The sequence below is a fragment of the Cavia porcellus genome, unplaced genomic scaffold, assembly GCF_034190915.1.
Source record: "Cavia porcellus strain 051 isolate PalLab524CR breed Dunkin Hartley unplaced genomic scaffold, mCavPor4.1 scaffold_25, whole genome shotgun sequence".
Lineage (NCBI taxonomy): Eukaryota > Metazoa > Chordata > Mammalia > Rodentia > Caviidae > Cavia > Cavia porcellus.
The window spans coordinates 16907039-16925862 of NW_026947508.1; the positions used below are offsets into that span (position 1 = coordinate 16907039).

Below are 18824 nucleotides of genomic sequence, written 5' to 3' on the forward strand. Positions count from 1 at the left end.
AACTGTCTCATCTTTAAATATATTTATCAATATTTCACTCGTAGGAAAGTACTTGGTAATTTTTGTGATCATGTGTTGACATGAATCTATGGAAATAACGCTCTCTAGGAATCAAACGAGTTCCAAATGTAGGGTTAAAGAAGATCTCTTGATAGAAGTGCTTTGGTTCAGCTCTGTTATGTGGTGGTAGCCTATCCAAATGTGAGACACTCTTGTATAGGCACACACTGTTTCAGAAGTGGGCTTACCATAGTAAAAGCCAAAGCACTGGCTCTGGCCTGGGTCCCCGTGGGTTCTAGAAGAAAGAGCAGGGCTGTCCAGGCAGTGCTCTGCCCCTCTTCACCCTTTCTTTCATCAGCCCACCCTGCTTCTCTTCCCAGATGGTCACCCCAGCTTCACTGCTGAGCAGTGGAGTTAACAAATGTTTTAATTTCACTGCTGAGTGGTTCTGCAGAGGGAGAGACAGCAGAGAAGATAATGAGAAGCACATCAGATGCTGCCTCTGATGAAAGTCCCCCCTCCACCTGGGCTTCAGTGACAGTGCCAAACACCCTGGATGCAGAGAGTGCTGGATCTGGGATGTTCAGAGAGCTTTAGATGGGAAAAGAAATAAAACCTGGCCTACCACAGGATGAGATAGCTGTGCACTATGTCAATTAAGACATATAAAAGAAAGGGACAAAGGAAAGGGCAAGTAAGGAGGAGGAACTGTGTTTCCTGAGGATATTAGCCCCAGAGTTATTGATTGCTGTGTAACAAATAACTCTAAAACTCAGCAGCTTCAAACAGTTACTACTTGGAATTCTGTGGGTAAAGAACCAGAATTAGTGTGGCTGAGTCCTTGGTCTGAAGTTACCGTGTCAGTTACGGCTGCAACCATTTCCAGGCTCAATGAGGGGAATATCTTTTTTTTTTTTTTGTATCATACCAAAGAGGGTAATATCTTTTTGTTAGTTCACTCCCTTGGCTGTTGACAGGCTCCAGAAGAACCACTTCCAGATTTACTGACTGTGGCCTGGAGTCATCCATTCCTTGCCAGAAGGACTTGTCTCCCAGGGCAACTCACAATGTGGCAGCTTGCATCTCCCAGAGCAAGGGCAGTGCCAGAGGGACACAGTGTGCCAGTGGGCGCAGGCGCACATGCACGTGCGAAAGGCAGAAGTCGTAGTTACTTGGCCTCTGAAGGGGCATCGTCGCGTTACTTTGCCATATTCTCTTCCTTAGAACCAAGCCAGGAGTCCAGCTCACAGGCTGACTGTCTAGAGGCGGGTCGCCTGGAAGCTGTTCGCAGGCTGCCTGCTTCAGGGTCCCTACTACTGTCCATGAAGGGCACTCTAAGGAGATTTGAGCCCAACTCACGAAAGCAGGAAAGGTTGAATTCATTTACCCACAGGGATTAACCATTCAACCCAGGCCTTTATTTCTTGTTTGCTATTTTAAAAATAGAAGATGAGTTAACTTAGGCTCATGGCAGTTATTTACTGTAATCAAATATTAATGTGGATTATTAAACTGTATTTTATCTAAGTTTACTTTTGAAGATGACCAAAACACATAGGAAACTTTTTTTAAAGGTTAATACAAGGACTCCTATGCCTACCATGAACTTTCATTTTGGGCACATGATTTTTTTTTCCAAATTATTGCTAAATCAGAAATATTGTGTCTCAGATTGGGCTTTCTCTTGTTTGTATAAGAGATGTTCTGTCAGACCAAAGGGAAAAAATGCTCATTTTTTACATTTTACCACTGAGATTATTGATATTTTATTCAGGAAGATTCAAGATGGTGAGCATAGGGGGCTGGGGATTTAGCTCAGTGGCCTAAAAAAGCCTGCCTGGCAAGTGCAAGGTCATGAGTTCAATCCTGGCTACCAAAAAAAAAAAAAAAAAAAAAAGATGGTGAGCATAGTTGGTGGCCCTGAGAACTCTGCTGTTTAAGACATACCCAGAATAATTGTGTGGCTCTAGACTGAAACAGTTCAGGTTAGAGCCCTTCAGAGCCGTCTGCAAAATGTGATAAAGCTGAGAGCTTTTCTTACCCTTTTTAAAAGTAGTACCAGGAATTGAACTCGGAGCCTTCATGCTGTGCTATATCTTTGGCCTTTATTTATTTATTTATTTTTTGAGACACGGTCTTGGATTTGTGATCCTCCTGCCTCAGCCTCTCAGAGTGCTGAGATTACAGTCATGTACCCAGCAGCTTGGCTGAAACCTTCTCAAAAAGGAGATAAAAATAAAAGGTTGAGACTAGTCAGAGCTTGCTTAGGGTATGGCTTTGGAAGAACAACAATGGGGAAGGCTGAAAAGAGTGGCAGGATTTCACCCACAGTGCATTAGTGTTGCCACAATCAGATGAAAGCTGAGAACAGTGACTCAGAGGTGGTCATAATGCCACAGAAAGGTCAAGGGCACAAGGCCAGAGGCCAGGCTGCTGTGTGTTCACTGTTGGTTCGGGGAAGAGCTCTGCAGCCCCTCAGCCCACGCCCACAGCACTGAAGCAGTCATTGAAATAGGATAATTAATATGTGAATCATATGTTCTTTGACAGCTGGCAACTCCAAGCCAACACATTGTTAGCCTTAATTGTTACAGAATATATCTAAAAGTAATAAGGCTCGCGTCTTTCTAAATAGTCTATCATTTATAATGTAAATGACTTAAAGTGATTTTTCTCCCCTAACTTGTGAGGTTTTAATTGCATTCTCAAATAATAAAATGACAGTTCATTCAATTTGAAATTCAGATATCCTTGCCTAAGAAATACTCAGAATGTCATAAGATTCAGAAAGGTATAATTAGGTAAGAAGTGCATTAAGTATGTTAAAAATGCACTCAACACCTACTGTGTGCTAGATTCTGCTGGCTGCTGAGAATCCAGAGCTCTAGAAAGCATGATCCTTGGCTTCAAGAAGTCTATTAGGAGAAAAAGATAAATGCTTACAGTATAGTGTATAAAATGTAAAATGACCTGGACTAAGAGAGGGCGGGCTGGGTTGGGGAAGGCCTCCCAGCAGGGTGTCCCCTGGGCGAGGTCCCAGCATGGAAACGGAGTCCTCCTGAGGATGAGCTGGAACCCACGGCACAAGATTGGCCGCAGCCCCTGTAGGGGAAGCAGATACCATGGGTGAGAGATCAGCCTGTGGGGGTTTGGCTTGCCAAATGTGGTTCTTGTTGCTGGCTTGCCTATCTTCTGGATAATTCATTCCACAGATTATCATGGAATGTCTTGAGGGTGAAGGAGGACATGTAGCATTCCAGAAAATCCTGGAGAAAATAAGAGCCGAGAGCCTGGAAGTGCAGACTGTTGTGTCGCTGTTGAGGCTATACCAGGATTCTAATCCTGCAGTAAAAACTGCACTGTCAGACTCACCCTTGGAAGACAAAGCCGCCATGCCGCCAAAAGGTAGGAAGGAGAGTCCTGTCCTCCCAAGTGACCAAGCTTTAAGGTTGGCTTCAGTGGGGGCCGGGGATTGGGCTCAGTGGTAGAGTGTTTGCCTGGCATGCACGAGGAGTCCCTGGTTCCATCCCCAATGCTACTCTCCACCCTGCCACCAAGTTGGATCCAGTGATTCGTATCTTCAGAGGTTTCCTTAGTAAACGATTTCCACATAGATTCTAATGTCACTCCAGAAGCTACGTATTAAATATATACAAGCTAAGCATAAGTTTCCATTTCTGTCCCCTGCTTAACTAGCCTGATACCTTGAATTGGAGAATACCATCAATATCCCCTGCCTTTCAAAAAGCCACATGTCCAAAGCAGTGCCTTGGGTGTCTAGGGTGCACTGGTTCACCGACAGCACTTAGAGGCTGGAGCTGCTCTCATTTGGGTTAGGTACAAAGCACTGGCCTTGCCAACCAGAAGTTAACCTCTGGCTGGCTGTGAAGCTTTGTGTTTCGACAGATAAATGAAACATTTTTTCTTTCATAGAGTTTAAACAGAATAATAAAGTATTTTTCTCTCTAAAGGTGATTCTGCATTCAGGTGCACAGAATAAGCTGAGAATCACTTTACTATTCTGTTAGATCTCTTGACAAACCATGCTGTCATTTTCTTCAAATTGACTAGCTTTTCTTGTGTGTCTCTAATTCTTTCTCCCCCAGGGAGCACAGGGGAGGGAAAGACCTTGTCTGTTCTGTTACTGGAGCACAAAGAGGACCTGATACAGTGTGTAACACAGCTGAGACCTATTACGGAGTTCCTGGAAACAGCCAAGGAGGAATTCCTGCCTGGCACTGAGAAAAGGGTAACCGTGTCAAGTATCTCCTCCCGCCTCAGAATTGATGTAGTGCTTTTTTTTAGAAAAACCTCTTTTCTGGCACAGAGCACTTTTTAGCTTACAGAGTTTTATACCTACTGCATAGTAATCACTACCAAATTCAGATTCTTGTATTTGTATTTTGTGCAGTAGTATTCTGAGGGCTGGATACATTGTTGCCAGTGCCCTGTAGAGTCAGTGTTAGGAAAGATACATGGAGGGATATATGATATTCCTGCTCTGGCTTAGTGAATTTTTATTTTAAATGGTTGTGCCAAGAATTTAAAATGTTTAGGCGCATTTGTAATTATGACAGTTTCCCTCTTCATAGATGTGATAAATGGTTAATATGAAAAAAAGGAAAAAGGAAAAAAATTAAATTTCACCACTCAGACATGATTTCCTGCTAATATTTTATGGTGATGTTTTTGGTGCTGGGAATTGAACACAGGACCTTGTACTTGCTAGGCAGGTGCTTGTGCCACTGAGCTATTTTCCAAGCCTGTGCTAACATTTTAGAGCATGTTTCCCCTACTCTTTGTTTGAGTCATCCTGGGATGAAGTTACACAGAACATAGTTTTCTAACTTGGTTTTTACATTTACTATGTCAGTACATTTCCGTACCTAGAATATAGATCTCAGTAGCTGTATTATATTCTAATGGATATATCATAATTCATGAGTTCTTTATTGTGAAACATTCATCTCTAGTTTTTGGCTGTTACAAATAATACTTCAGAGGACATTCTTACTGGCAAAGCTTTGACTAGTTCTCGAATTATTTCCTTAGAATAATTTTTAAGAAGTAGAATTTTGGAATGGAGAGTACAAAAATGTTCATGTGTGTGACACACATTGCCAATTGCCCTTCAGGAAGGTTGTATCAATTTACTCCGCAACCAGCTTGCTACTGAAATCCTCATAAAGCTGCTAGCATGACTTCTCAAGGCAACTAGATAACTATATCTGTTGGTGTTATTGATTTCAACTTTGTGCTAAAAATATTTTTATATCTGTAAGGAAGGAATAGGAATGGAAAACTTTTGTGGCATTGGTTCTTGAAGCTGTGGGAAGTAACTTAAATGTTCAGGAGAGAAAATGCTTAGAAATCACTGATATAATAGCGGAACGCTGGATTCATGGTGAGGACTGATCTTTTATTAAATATAGATTAGTGAGGAAAACCTGATTTAAAATTTTTAAGTTTCTTAAACTTCTTAGAGAAAGATAATATACCAAAAAAGAATAAACAACTGTTTTTCTCCTGAAAGTCCAGATTGTGTAATTGGAAGCATGTTTAGTGGGTTACTAGCTGTGCCTGATTCCCTGCTCAGCGGTTTCGCTCTGTGGCTCGTTCAGACCTTCCCTCACTAGCCGGGCGGAATGTGTCCTTTGAGCTGCTTCATTATCTTGGTAAAACAGCACTCAGAGGTAGAGCCAAGTTCAGCCTTATTCTCCGCAGCAAGATAGACCGCACTGTCATCTTCTTCTGTCACTTCTAGTTTACTTGATAGTAAAAGCTGAAGCCAAAGAACTTAAATTAGTTATAAAGCACAAAAACACTCCTCAGGATTGGGATTCCACCAGAGCAACTTTAAGCTGTTCCTTCTCATGAAAATCGAAGCACACTAATGTGATGGGAGCGTAGAGGTGAATGTTGATCGCGTAGCCACAGTACTTTGACATCCTGTGGAGTGCGTATTGGCCTCTCAGAACTTGTTTTTAATGAATTCCTAGTGTGGTATCTCAGACTTATTATCTGAAATACTTCAAGTCTTTCTGTAAGAGTGGTCAACATAACGCGCCGATCTCATCTGATCTCGGAAGCTAAACAGGGTCGGGCCTGGTTAGTACTTGGATGGGGGACCGCCTGGGAATACCGGGTGCTGTAGGCTTAAAAAAAAATGATTTCAGGACATAAAGATAGTGATCACTGTCACTGCCGTTGTTCATTGCTTACTGTGTGCCAAGCCGTGTGTTGCAGACTTCTGCCTCCCACTGAATTTTTACCTTCCAGCAGCTGCATGGAGTAAGGGCTTTACCCTTGTTTTAAGGTGAAGAAATAAGAGCTGAAGGAGGTTAAGCAGCTCACCCAAGGGCACTGCCAGAACCAGTACCGGAACCCAGACTCCTGATGAAACACTTCCTGCTCACTGTGTACATTGTTCCCCAGCGACATGAGTGGCATCATCATTGAAGAGCGCATGTATCTAGGGTACATGAGGCTCCACAAATAGCAACGTTTTTTTTTGAGACAGACTCTCACTATGTAGCTCCCTGAACTTGCAGTGATTCTCCTGCTTCAGCCTCTAGAATGCTGGGATCTCAGGCCTATGCCACCATACCAAACAACTGCATTTCATAGAGAGGACTCTGTACAAGTGTTAGAATGGTTAGCTTCATTTACAAATGAGAAAAATAAGGTGCAAAGAATTAAATAACTTACCCAGGCTCACACAGGAAATAAATAGCAGGACTGGGTACAGTTGAAGTCTGGTTTTAAAGCCCATTCCTACTCTTAACAATGTCTGGCTGTGTCATTATGTATTAGATTATTGCTTAGCAACTAGCATATAGAAGTGAAATCAGTATGGTTTTAAATTTAAGTTCTTAAGTTTTAAATTATGATTCATGTAGTAGAACTCTATTACATATTAGATCTTAAAGAGAATGACTGTTCTGTACTGACAAGGAATATGACAACTTGATTATATACATATATATGTGTATGTCTCATATAGATAGATATAGATAGATAGAGGCAATCTAGTTTTAAAGCTGCATTCATTATTTTAACATGGGAATTAATTTGATAATGGCAGCCTCTGGCATACAACCATGACTGATCTGCTTGATTGTTTCTCCTGAGAGCTGACATTTTCCCAAAGGAAAACTCAAAATTCAGTTGCTGCACGTCTATGGGTTACATACATTAATCTCTGCTGTATCAGTTCCATGAGCGCCATGCTATGCATATTGTTGTAGCCCATTAGGAGATGGTTTTGTTGTTAGGGGAAAATACCTGTCCCAGGTTTCATTTCTCAGCCTTTGCTCGAGCCCTATGCTATTTTTGACTCAGAAAGTTGTTTGGCACACTGCGGAAGAACAAGGGAGTGAAATTGTGGAGTTATGACTAGAATGCTATATGTGGCCATTGGGAATGAAAGGAATGGATGTAAAGGGTTCACAAAAAAACCCCAAAAGCTTTTATTATTTGGGAAATCTCAGATTAATCATCTGGGCATTTAAATTACTGTGGAGAGGAAATAAAAGAATTGTTCTGAAAATTACAACCTGTACTAAATCATGAACAATCTGAACACAGATTGGAAAACATTGTAACTGTGAACTGCCAGCCTGTTTCTTAGTGTCTGAACAAACTGTCCTGCAGCCCAAGTGTAAGAATGATTTCAATAAATGTGAGCTGTTGAAGGCAAAGAAGATACACAGATTTAGAACTGAGTAAAAGATTCTTACAAAGTTACTCATTTCGAGAATATTTTGGATTTTTAGTGAAACACAATGAGGAACGGACTGTGACAGAAGTCATGCTAGAAACCAGCGCAGGAGTTGGAGCCTCGGTGTCTTGTAATGGCCTTCTTGTTGGGTTTTCCAGGGGTGCGTAGGATAAATTGTGAGTTGCCAGTAACTGCTGTCTGGTTGATTGCTTGCCACTGCAGGTGATTCTGAATTGCTGTGAGGGCAGAACAGCCAAAGAAACAATAGAAACTATGTTGCACAGAATAACTGAAGAGAAGACCCTGCGAGCGGAGAGTCTCCTGAAACTCCTCCAGGCTGTGGAGATGGCATTCCCAAACCTGGGCCTTCTGCTGGAGAATTTACAGAAATTAGCCACCTTGCCTAGCACCGCAGGTATTAGTTAATTGTTCACTCTCTGCACTGGAGCTACTGTGACAGAAAATTACAGGTTCAAATACCCTGTGGCTCCATGCTGGGTACATAAGATAGTGCTAGGAGATGACATCAATCAGAAAGTCTCAAATCAGTGGTCCTCAGTATTTTTGGCATGAAACCACGAACCCTGAGAAAGGCCTCTTTTCCCTTAAATTCCCTCCTGGCGCTCCCAGGTTCAGAGCTTACTGGGTGGTGGCTTTCTGGGGCCGTCCAGGCTCACCTGTGAAAGCGGTGGGAACAGCGGGCTCACGTGGCTCAGCATTCTGACGGTTTTGTGAACAACTGTGAGCAGCAGAGACGCAGCTCTTCATTGTTCCGTTCCCCACTCGAGTGCTGCCCGGCTCCAGCGGTCCCGGCCGAAGCACTCGTCCATTAGATGACAAGATGGGGAGAATGAGCCCGTGTCCATTCCACACAAGTCCACCTGAGCTGATTCTCCCCACCCACAGCATTTAGAACTGAGACGGCTTTAAGAAAGATAGAAGTATTAGTTTACAAAGTAAAATATACTTTAAAAACTTGGATAATTGCAAACATAAAAAGAAAACAACCTAAAGTCCTACCACTCAAGTGTATCAGTATTAACATTTTGACATATATTATCTGTTACCTGAGTTTTACAGTGTTTAGATGCTACTGTGTTTTGTAATACTTACAGTTTCCCCACGTTTCATAAAACTTCCCATAATCCTTTTTTTATTATTACTTTTTTAGGGTCTCACTATGACATGCAGGCTGGCTTTAAAGTCACTTGTGTGGCCCAGGCTGCCCTCCGATTCATGTCAGTTCTCCTGACTCAGCCTCCCAAGTGCTGGGATTATAAGCGTGAGCCACCATGGTCAGCCCCATAACCATAACCCTGTGTTTTGCAGGCTGTGTAGTTTTCCAGCATAGGGATGCCCGAGTGTTACTCGTGCTCTTACCTGGGGACGGGATGGTGTAATGGTTCACAGTACGGGCTGTGGTGGCTAGGTGGCATGCTTGTAGCTTCACTACACCCCTCCAAACCTGTTTTCTCTTGGAACAGGTATGGCTGGTACTGATCACATTCATTTTTGTGGCTCCTATGAAATAATACTTAGGAAACTGTTAGCACCATGCCTGGTACATGTGGGAATTCAGTAACTACTGATCTTTTGCTTTTGCTTTTTTTTTTGTCTTCAGTTAATTTTTAAAGTTCCAGAAGGGGATTTATTGAGTTGAAGGGAGAATAATATTTTAAATATCACTGCCTGATCATTTTGATTTTTCTTTATGTTTAAATAAATATAACTTCTTAAAAGAGTGTAGCCAACAGGTGGGCTCAGAGGATGTCTAAACAGAGCTGTGGGGCAGCTTCTTGACGGGCACAGCCCTGAGCTGTGGCGGCGTGTACTTCGGGTCGCCACAGGCCCTTCCCTTGGGCTTCCCAGCGGTACCCCTTGGCTGTGTACATCTGAGGCTCTTGCTCGGACAGCCTCCTCCTTATCCTCCTGTTAAGCAGCCACTGGCTTCTCCCGCTGGGCACGACTCTCTCTAAGTGTTAGTGGTTTTATGCCCCTGAAACACGAAGCATGCCCTGGAGGAGACGCGTGTGTGGCCTGCACAGCAGCTGGGCTCTGCTGACACTCGTCCACCCCTCTCATCCGTACTGCCCTCAGTCCTCTGTAGAAGCCTTGGAGGTTTTGTTGCTCAGTGTTGTTTTGCTAATATCGTTACAGTCCAGCCAAGCCCTGATGATTATGGGACTGAGCTATTGCAACGTTATCATGAAAACCTCTCTGAGATTTTCACAGACAAGGACAAGTTGCTAAAGATGATCTCACGCGCGAAGAGTGTGGCCCCTGGGGAAAGAGAAGTAAGAGCACAGTGGGGTGTGGAAGCGGGAGGGTGAGGGGAAATAATCGGCAGACACAATGTATGTTCTGTAAGTACACATATGCACCAGTATTGAGAAATGCTAAGGAGAGAAGGAGAAATAGAAGGCAACTCATGAGAGAGGAAAAGGAAGAACTTTGCCATGTATAGGAAATCTCTTTTTTTCTTTCTGGTGCTGGGAATAAGGAACCCAGAGCCTCACATGTGGTAAGCAAGCACTGTACCACTGAGCTACATCCCCAACCACTCTCCCCCAAATTCATTTGATTTGAAACAAAGAAAAAGAAATCTAGGTTGAGAGAGGTGAAGATGTTGCAGATTCCTTAGCAGAAACACATTCACTGTAACCTGATGCCTAGCCTTGTGGCTCTGCAGCCCCAGGTTGGAGAGTCTCTTACCAGTGTTTGTGCTGTCTTGAAGGTCATGGAGAAGCTTGTGAAACAGAGCTCTGGCTCAGGTGGTTTCAGTTCCCTGCTGTCAGCAGTTCTAGAAGAGCAGACTCTCTCTGCAACAGCCATTTGGCAGCTGCTTCTGGCAGCTCAGGAGACAAAGGTCTGCCCCTTGAATCTGCTCGTGGATAAAATACGAAAGGAGCCTCGTGCTGCTGCTTTCTTCCAGGCAGGTAGGTTGCTGGGCCTCTGCTGTGGTTTCGCCCCCAGTAGGGTAGTGGTCCATCTACTCGGGAGCAGAAAAATCTCTCACGTGGCGGTCATCCATCCGCATCTCTGCTCTTAGGCGTAACGGCCAATAAGTTCTGGGTCTTCTTGCACGTAGGGTAACTGTAGGTGATGATAACATACTGTATGTTTCAGAAAAGCTAGAAGAAAGGAATTTGAAGGTTTTTTGTTTTTTGAGACAAAGTCTCACCATGCAGTTCAGGCTGGCCTTGAACTCACTGTGTAGTTCAGACTGGCTTTAAACTCATAGAGAGCCTTCTGCCTCAGCCTCCTGAGTGCTGGGATTATGGGTGTGTACCACCATGCCTGGTTTGAAAGAATTTTGAATGTGTTCACAAAGGTGTTTAAAGAGATAAAAGTGCTTTCCTGGATCTGACTATTACACAATTTTACTCCATAAATATGTACAATTTTTTAAACCAGGAATAGCAGTTTTGTTCAAGAATACAGCATTTAAAAACCTTTTTAAAAACTGCAGTGATTATTCTAAGCTTAAATTCATTATTGTTCTCTGATCGCAGTGCTGTCATTCGCTCACACCCGAGCCTAGATGGGAGACAGGTTACATGTGTTGTCGTTATAAAGAACTGTGGTGAAGAAGATAAAAGAGAAAATGGGGCCCAAGTTTGACTGAATTTCCCATGTCCCTTTTTTTCAGTGACCACCCCAGAAACTGCTGCCTTCGAAATAGTCCTGAGGCATACCAAGTTGATCGTAGAGGCCATCCAGCAGTGGGGTGAGCTCAAGTCCTTTTCCTCAGAGGAAGAGCAGCTGGCCAGGAGTTTGAAAGAGGTGTGGGCAAATAAAAAGCAAACCACAGTCCGGAAAGGTTTTCAGAGTGGATTCTGGGGCTGTCTGCATTGCTGAGGGGAGTATCTGCCGTGTGCGTGGCCCTGCCTTCGCTCTCCTTTACAACCTTCCAGCTCCACATGTTAGGTGGTGCCATCACATTTCGCAGGCCGTGGAGCTCAGGCTCTACACGATTAAGTTACGTGTCCAGTGAGCAAGACTGGAAGCCAGGATTTGAACCAAGTTACATAACTCATACCTACATTTATTCCAACTGCCTAAACATAGGGACATCTCAAGGGAAATGATGATTCCGTTCTCTAACATGTTCTGAGATGCAGTGTCTCAGAGGACGGAAAGTAAAGCCGATCTCGCTACATGTTCTATTCTGGCTCCTTGAAGGAGCCAAGATAAACATAGAGAGAACAAAGCTTTTGCCCATATGGGGCAGCAAGTAGCGCCAACTCATTTTCTGTAAGGCATCTCACAATGTGGCCAGCATCCCAGAAAACCCAGGTGGGGACTGGGGGGATTCGTGGATGTCTAGCCCCATCATGTACATCTTGAGCAGGGAAGAATAAAGGTATATAAAATTAAGCCGAATTCACTTGTAGTGTGTCTTTGATCCATGGGATCAAAAAGGTATGGGAAGCATGCCAAAGGGCAGGCTTCAGACCATTCACACCAGTGACAGCCCCAAGCGGGTCTCAGTTTCCGCTGGGAAGAAGATGGCCCATGTCTCTGTGGGGCTTCAGGGGCAAGACTGATGTGCTCGCCTCTCTCCAGCACACTGCGTGCTTCAGAGTGAGGCTTCTGCACTTGATCAGTTTTAGGCTCCTAATTAGTCTCATGCCTGCCTCCAGGGACATCAGGTTTATTTAGATAGACTTGAAAAGAGCAGAAATAAAATGTCTTCCAGGATGAAAATTCCATGTGGCCATCTGTGGATGGTTTCACTTTATTTTCTCAGTATGCTGACTCTCTGCTGATAGCTCTAACATTCTGAAAGAGAACGGCTTTGAAATCATATTCTTGGCCTCTTTAAAGCCCCTATTTGAACCTGCTTTGGAACGCTGAGTTTCTTTATGAAAGAAAATGATGTTTAAAAGGGTACATCTAAGTGTCTAAAAATATGAAGCCACTGATCATGCAGAATTACTTGCAGACATTGAGACAATTATATATTATGAAAAATTATCTTGATCTTCATGATAGAAAGACCAACCACCAAATCCTGTAGCTCTCTAGGGTTTTAGTATGCAGATCTAGAAAAGCTTTCTGCAAGACTCTTGATTGCTTGGAACATAATTCTTACAGAAAATACTGATGGTTCCCTGTTCATACCTTCTTTATATTTGTACATTTGTCTTGATATGTGCATCCTCTTTTTGCTTTGTTCATTTCCCTCCCTTTGATAACAGCACTGTCCCACTGCATGTGTTGTGAGGACAAGTATAAACAGCTTATAGATGAAGCTATCCCTTCCAGAATTAACTTATTTTATGTTGGAAACCGTGGGGGAAATCTGCTGATATTAACTCCATACCTTTGTCTTGTGGTACTCATTTAGATTTTGAGCATTTCTTCTGAGACAACCAGCCCTGAAGCTTCCCTGAGAGCAGTGCTGAGCAGAACCATGGAAAAATCAGTCTCAGCCATTGAAATCTGTCACCTCCTGTGCAGTGTCCACAAATCTTTCCCAAGCCTACAGCCCGTCATGCAGGAGTTGGCACAAATTGGTAAGGAACGAGGGGTTGAGGGTTCTGTTAGGCCCCCAGGCTCGCTCTTTATTGGGGAAAAGAGGCACCAGCTCATGTGAGAGGCTGTTGTACCTCAAGTATATGCTGTGTCTCTAACCGCCAGAAGACACAGATGTAACACAGTGTTCTTTGTGTTTATGGGGAGGAAAGATGACAGTGGTACTGATTCCTGCAGTTTTTTGAGGCTCTCAAGTCTCTAGTCTCCACTAAGGATGCATTAGAGAAGTTATAAAGCAAAGTAGAAACAGAATTTGCAGAGCCATGAGGTTCTCTTCTATGCAGGTTTCTTTACTAAGGAAAATGGAGAGAGCGAAGTGTGGAAGGTGAGTAATAAATTTCACCTTGAAGCCAAAGACAAAGAAAATGAAAAGGCTGCGGAAAATGACTGCCAGCCTGCAGAACAGAATGGCCAGGGAGAGGCTGGTTCCTTGCCAGAACAACAAGAGAAAGACGCGTCTGCCTCCCCAGACTCTGCCAAGAAGAGCTTCGTCTGTAAGGCCTGTGACAAGAGCTTCCATTTCTACTGCCGCCTGAAGGTGCACATGAAGCGCTGCCGGGTGGCCAAGAGCAAACAGGTGCAATGTAAGGACTGCAGTGAGACCAAGGATTCCAGGAAGGACCTGGAGCAGCACCAGCTGGAGGCCCATGGTGCCAGTGGAGACCCCGAAGCCCCCAAGAAGAAGAAGAAGAGGCTCCCAGTGACATGCGACCTTTGTGGAAGAGAATTCGCCCATGCCTCAGGTACGCTCAAGAAGGCAGTCACGAGGATAATCATGGCTGGTGCTGTACTTTGGATTCTAGCCTGGCACTAGCTGTGTGCCATGAAAGTGGATGGGCTTAGAAAATAGAGCTGGTTCTTAAGAGGAAGGATAGTAAGTCCAGAAGAGCATTGGCTCTGGAATCAGCTCCCTGAGCACTGATTCCCCATCTGTTAAATTTCCTATGTGGTACCACTTACTGTTTTGAATTGTCAGGGAATTTTAAGATAACAGAGCTCAACCCCGACTATAATCCCTCTGTAGTTAGCATACCATAACTTGGACGTTACTACCACTGTTACTTAGTAATAACCAGCTACTTCACAGCTGAATCAGCATATACCATTTGCTTCTTGGTAATAAATAAGAAGTCACAGAAACCATGGAATACGTAGTCAGAATTGTTTTCCCTTGTCTGAGATGTTGGGTAAACCTAATAAAATATAAAAGTGAGTTTTGTTTGCCTCTTTCCGAGTGACTGGGGTCTCTCTAGAGAAACAGTGCTTTGTGCTGCTTCCTCTCAAGGCCTGGCCTGAGACGGTGCTGGAAGGTGGTATTGCTGAGCTTCTGGACTGACTGTGGTCTCTCCTGTTCCCCTCCCCAGGCATGCAGTACCATAAACTGACAGAGCACTTTGATGAGAAGCCTTTCTCCTGTGAGGAGTGTGGGGCCAAGTTCGCAGCCAACTCCACCCTGAAGAACCACCTCCGCCTGCACACTGGGGACCGCCCCTTCATGTGCAAGCACTGCCTCATGACCTTCACCCAAGCCTCTGCCCTGGCCTACCACACCAAGAAGAAGCACTCGGAAGGTGAGGCCGCAATGCCCTTTCTGCCTCCTGCAGACTTGCGTGGTGTGAGCTGCTGCAAGCCCGCTTGGAATCAGGTGCTATGCATGTGTCAGGGAAATGACAAACAAAGCTAGAGCTCATACTCTGAGCCCACAGATGACTAGGCCTCCATCTGTGCACAGCCTGTTGAGTGCCTGCTGCAAGGGTTTCTGAGGAGAGGCTGGCCAGCATAGCATTGTGACTTTGTAATTACAGAGTTTACATAGCCAGGAATTCTTTGAGCTTTGATGTGTAGTTCAAGCATGAGAAAGACCTCCTGGAGCACCTGCTGTGGGTCGGGCGGTGCCAGATGCTGAGTGACAGACTGGAATGCAGTGCTCCTGCAGCTGATGACCTGGGGTGGGAGGTACAGAGCCAGTTAAGAGTACAGATGGCCGTTGGTGTAACATGGAGGAATACCAGGACCCTGTGGCCCAGGGCAAACGGGTTCTCACCCAGTTAGAGGGGAGAAAGTGTATGTCAAGGAAGGATTCTGGAGGAGTCTAGGTACGCTTTGGAGCATGTGTGAAGAAGTAGCATTCCATCGCCCCCGCTGCATTGTCTCAGTAGCCTCCTCGCCAATTCCTTGCTCTCCGTGTTTCCCTGGGTACTTCTAAAACTAAAGCACGTCAGGTCACTTCCCTGCTGCAGACTCTGCAGTGGTTTTCCTCTCACACAGTGTGGAGTCTGAAGGCCTTCTGATAGCCCGCCAGGCCATCCGTGCTAGGACGCCTGATTCCTCTGGCTTCCTCTCTCATTACTCTCCCACTTCTTTATTTTGTTCTGCTCACTTTAGTTTCCTCACCCCAGCCAGGCAGGCACTTTTGTTTTTGCTGTTCCCTTTCTTGGGCCACCTCCGTCTTCATGCTTCATGGCCTTGTCTCCCTCAAGGTTTCCCTCACACCTCACCTTTTCTATGAGTCCTCCCACCGCCCAGCCTGCCCCCTCCGGCATCTTCTCCATGGTACACAGCAGGTGATGGGTGTCTGTGTTACTAGTTTATAGTCTCTCCCTTTAGAGTACAAACTGTAAAGGTAGAGCTCAGAGTGCATGCACCCCCCACACACACACTAAATTCGGGGAATTTAGTGATAGTCAGCCATCAGTATTTCCTGATAAAAGCATTTCTTGGGCTGTTCCCAGCACGGGGATGTTATAAATACATACATCCTACCCTCATGAGTTTATACTCCAAGGAGTAAGACACACACTAAATAAATGTGCAAGAGAAATCCAGAGTGTAGCCACTGCTGTGAAAAAAAATAAAACCAGATGAGCAACAGGGAGCCACAGGCTTGGGAGTGGGTGCTGTTCCTGCATCAGCGATGCCTGTGAGAGAGGATGTTAATTGTGAAACCTAAATAATTAGGGGAGCCAGTAAATGGCCTAGGAGAAGAGCTTCATGTGTAGAACCTGATCTCCAAAATGGGCATGAGCTTTATCTGCCTCAGAGACTACAGAGAACTAGAAAGAGCAATGGCAGAGTCTGTGAGGGGAGTGTGTTAGGAGTGAAGGCCAGATAACATCATTGGTGCCAGCTCCTACAGGACCTCCTAGCCAGGTAAGGACTTCTGGCTGTTATGTTAAGGTCCATTTCAATGTTCTTTTAACAAATTGCCAGAATAGTGGCTCAAAACAACACAGAGGTGTTATCTTTCCATTCTGGAGACTGGAAGTTAAAACATGGGTCTGACAAGGCTAAAATCCATCTGACAAGGTTGCATAGAAATGTGGTCCTTCTGATGGAAGCACCAGAGGGAGGGTCTATTCCTTGCTTTTCCTGGCTTTGAGAGGCCACCCATAGTCCTTGGCTTATGGCTGCATCACTCCAGCCTGTGCCTCTGACACTCCAGGCTCCAGCTCCTCCCTCTACCAGGACCTTCTGAATTCTTTTGGGTCGCCTGAAGAATCCAGGATGATCTCTCCCTCCTAAGCTCCTTAACTCAGTCACAGGTTCTGCCATGTGAAGTAGCAGTTAACAGGCTTCAGGGTTTAGGATACAGGCATCTTTGGGGCTCATTATTCTACTGACCACAGGAAGCCACTGGATGACTTTGAACACAGGTGTGATAGAATGTGATTTATATTCTTAGTTTGGGCCACTCTGGCCAGTGAACCATTCCAGGGATAGAATTTAATACTGACAGAGGCCAGGGGAGGTGCTTGCAGGGGTCTAGTCGGGGTTGAAAGAGTGTTCGGTTGGAGGATCTATTCTTGAAAGTAGAGGTAACAGGATTCATGATGGATTGGGTGTGGGGTAAGACAGGAGTTACACACGGCTTCGGGGCTTGGGGCATGAACAGCAGAGTGAGGGACACCTCACTGAGTGAGAAGGGAGGCTGTGAGGTGGATGGCAGGAGCCTGGCTTTGATGAAGGTCCGTTTGAGATGCCTGGCCAAGCTCTGAAGGGAAAGGTAAAAGCAAGTGGGGTTGGGGGGGGGGGAGTATGGAGGTCTAAGGACAATGGGTACAGGGGTGCAAGCTGTGAGATGGGATCCGATGGTGAGGGCAGAGAAAGTCAAGGACTAAGCCCTAGTCATCTCAAGTATTTCAACTTTTGATTCAAGAAACCCCTTTTCCCTAGCAAAACCTCATTTTAGAGCCCAGCAGGTAAAATGTGAAAATGAGGCTGATTGCCCTGGTTGAAGCAGGGCCTAGGGTCGGGAGTCCTGGTCTGCAGCTCGCCTCCCCGATTGCCCATGAGGGAACTGGAATGCTCACCTGACCCAGCCTTTTGTACCAATCCCCAGACTTTGTCTTTACCTGTTTTTCTAACAATCTTTGGTAGTATAGTTATTACATCCTCATTATATGTGTGAGAAAGTCCAGAAACCAAAGGATACATAATAGCTTTATGGAAGCCCCTAGAAAAAGGCTTTCATTCTTTAAGCTGGGTATGTTGCAATATCTCAGCACTCTGGGAGACTGAGGCAGGAGAATCACGAGTTCAAGCTCAGCTGTGGCAAATGAGTGAAACTATCTCAAAATGTAAAAAATTTTAAGAAAAGCTGAGAATTGGAGCTCAGTGCAAAGGCCCTGGGCTGGGTCACCAGTGATGCAAAAAAGAAACTTTTATTCTTTTCTGAATCCATGTCTCACATTTGTGTGCAGTCGCAAATCTACACTGTTCTGCCTGTTTCTGGTCACAAGGATGTAGCCGTTGGCCAAAAGCAGAGCGAGCTCTTTCACCATCGTGGTGGTCTGATGAGGAGATGGGCTCTCTTGCATGATGAGAAATTTGTCTCTGTCCTCTGGACTCACCTTCTGTGTGATGGGCTGTGTTTGTGTGTTTGACAGGATGGGTCAAACCTCCTGTCCAGTGTATTACAAATTGCCTGAGGTTGTCATGTCATTTCCCAGAGGACATTCCCTGGTGTGTTTCTTAGAATTTGATTTTGTAGGAACACCATGTTTAGTGCTGGTTCTCATAAGCCCATATGTCTTTGCAGGAAAAATGTATGCATGCCAATACTGTGATGCTGTGTTTGCCCAGTCCATCGAGCTGTCTCGCCACGTGAGGACTCACACCGGGGACAAGCCATATGTCTGCAGGGACTGTGGCAAGGGCTTCCGGCAAGCCAATGGCCTCTCCATCCACCTGCACACCTTTCACAGTATGTACTGAGTTCATGCATGTCGGCACTCAGGGCCAGCCTCAGTGCTGAACAAGCATGTAGCAGTTATAACAGAGATGTCACTACACCAGAAGCAGGCCCCATTCAGCACCCTGCCCTCCCTTAGTCTCCTACAAAGCCCCATAGTCTCTCTTTTCTAATTCAAGAAGAAGTCCATTTTAGCATCCCACCGTATGATGCTCATTGTTCTGTGTCTAGGACTTTCCCTTGTCTTTCTTTTTAGCCCACCTGGCACTTTTTGGCCTGAACAGACACAAATTATATTTGAAGGACAAAGCCTCTCTAACTGACAGGCACCCAAGGCGCTGGAAAGTTTCCATTAATCCACTGAGCTTCTGTTTT

General features: G+C 44.9%; 1 protein-coding gene across 10 annotated transcripts in view; it reads left to right on the plus strand.

The window, feature by feature from the left end:
- Zbtb40 (zinc finger and BTB domain containing 40) overlaps positions 1-18824 on the plus strand; it is an 82686-nt gene that overhangs the window by 51769 nt on the left and 12093 nt on the right. For all 10 annotated transcript variants that reach the window (XM_013153910.2, XM_013153911.2, XM_013153909.2 and 7 more), the window contains 10 exons: positions 3213-3405; positions 4107-4249; positions 7943-8135; positions 9878-10014; positions 10455-10656; positions 11370-11503; positions 13071-13239; positions 13543-14001; positions 14623-14829; positions 18297-18461. In XM_013153910.2, the coding sequence (XP_013009364.1) occupies positions 3213-3405; positions 4107-4249; positions 7943-8135; positions 9878-10014; positions 10455-10656; positions 11370-11503; positions 13071-13239; positions 13543-14001; positions 14623-14829; positions 18297-18461 (2002 nt within the window). The remainder of the gene's footprint in view (positions 1-3212; positions 3406-4106; positions 4250-7942; positions 8136-9877; positions 10015-10454; positions 10657-11369; positions 11504-13070; positions 13240-13542; positions 14002-14622; positions 14830-18296; positions 18462-18824) is intronic.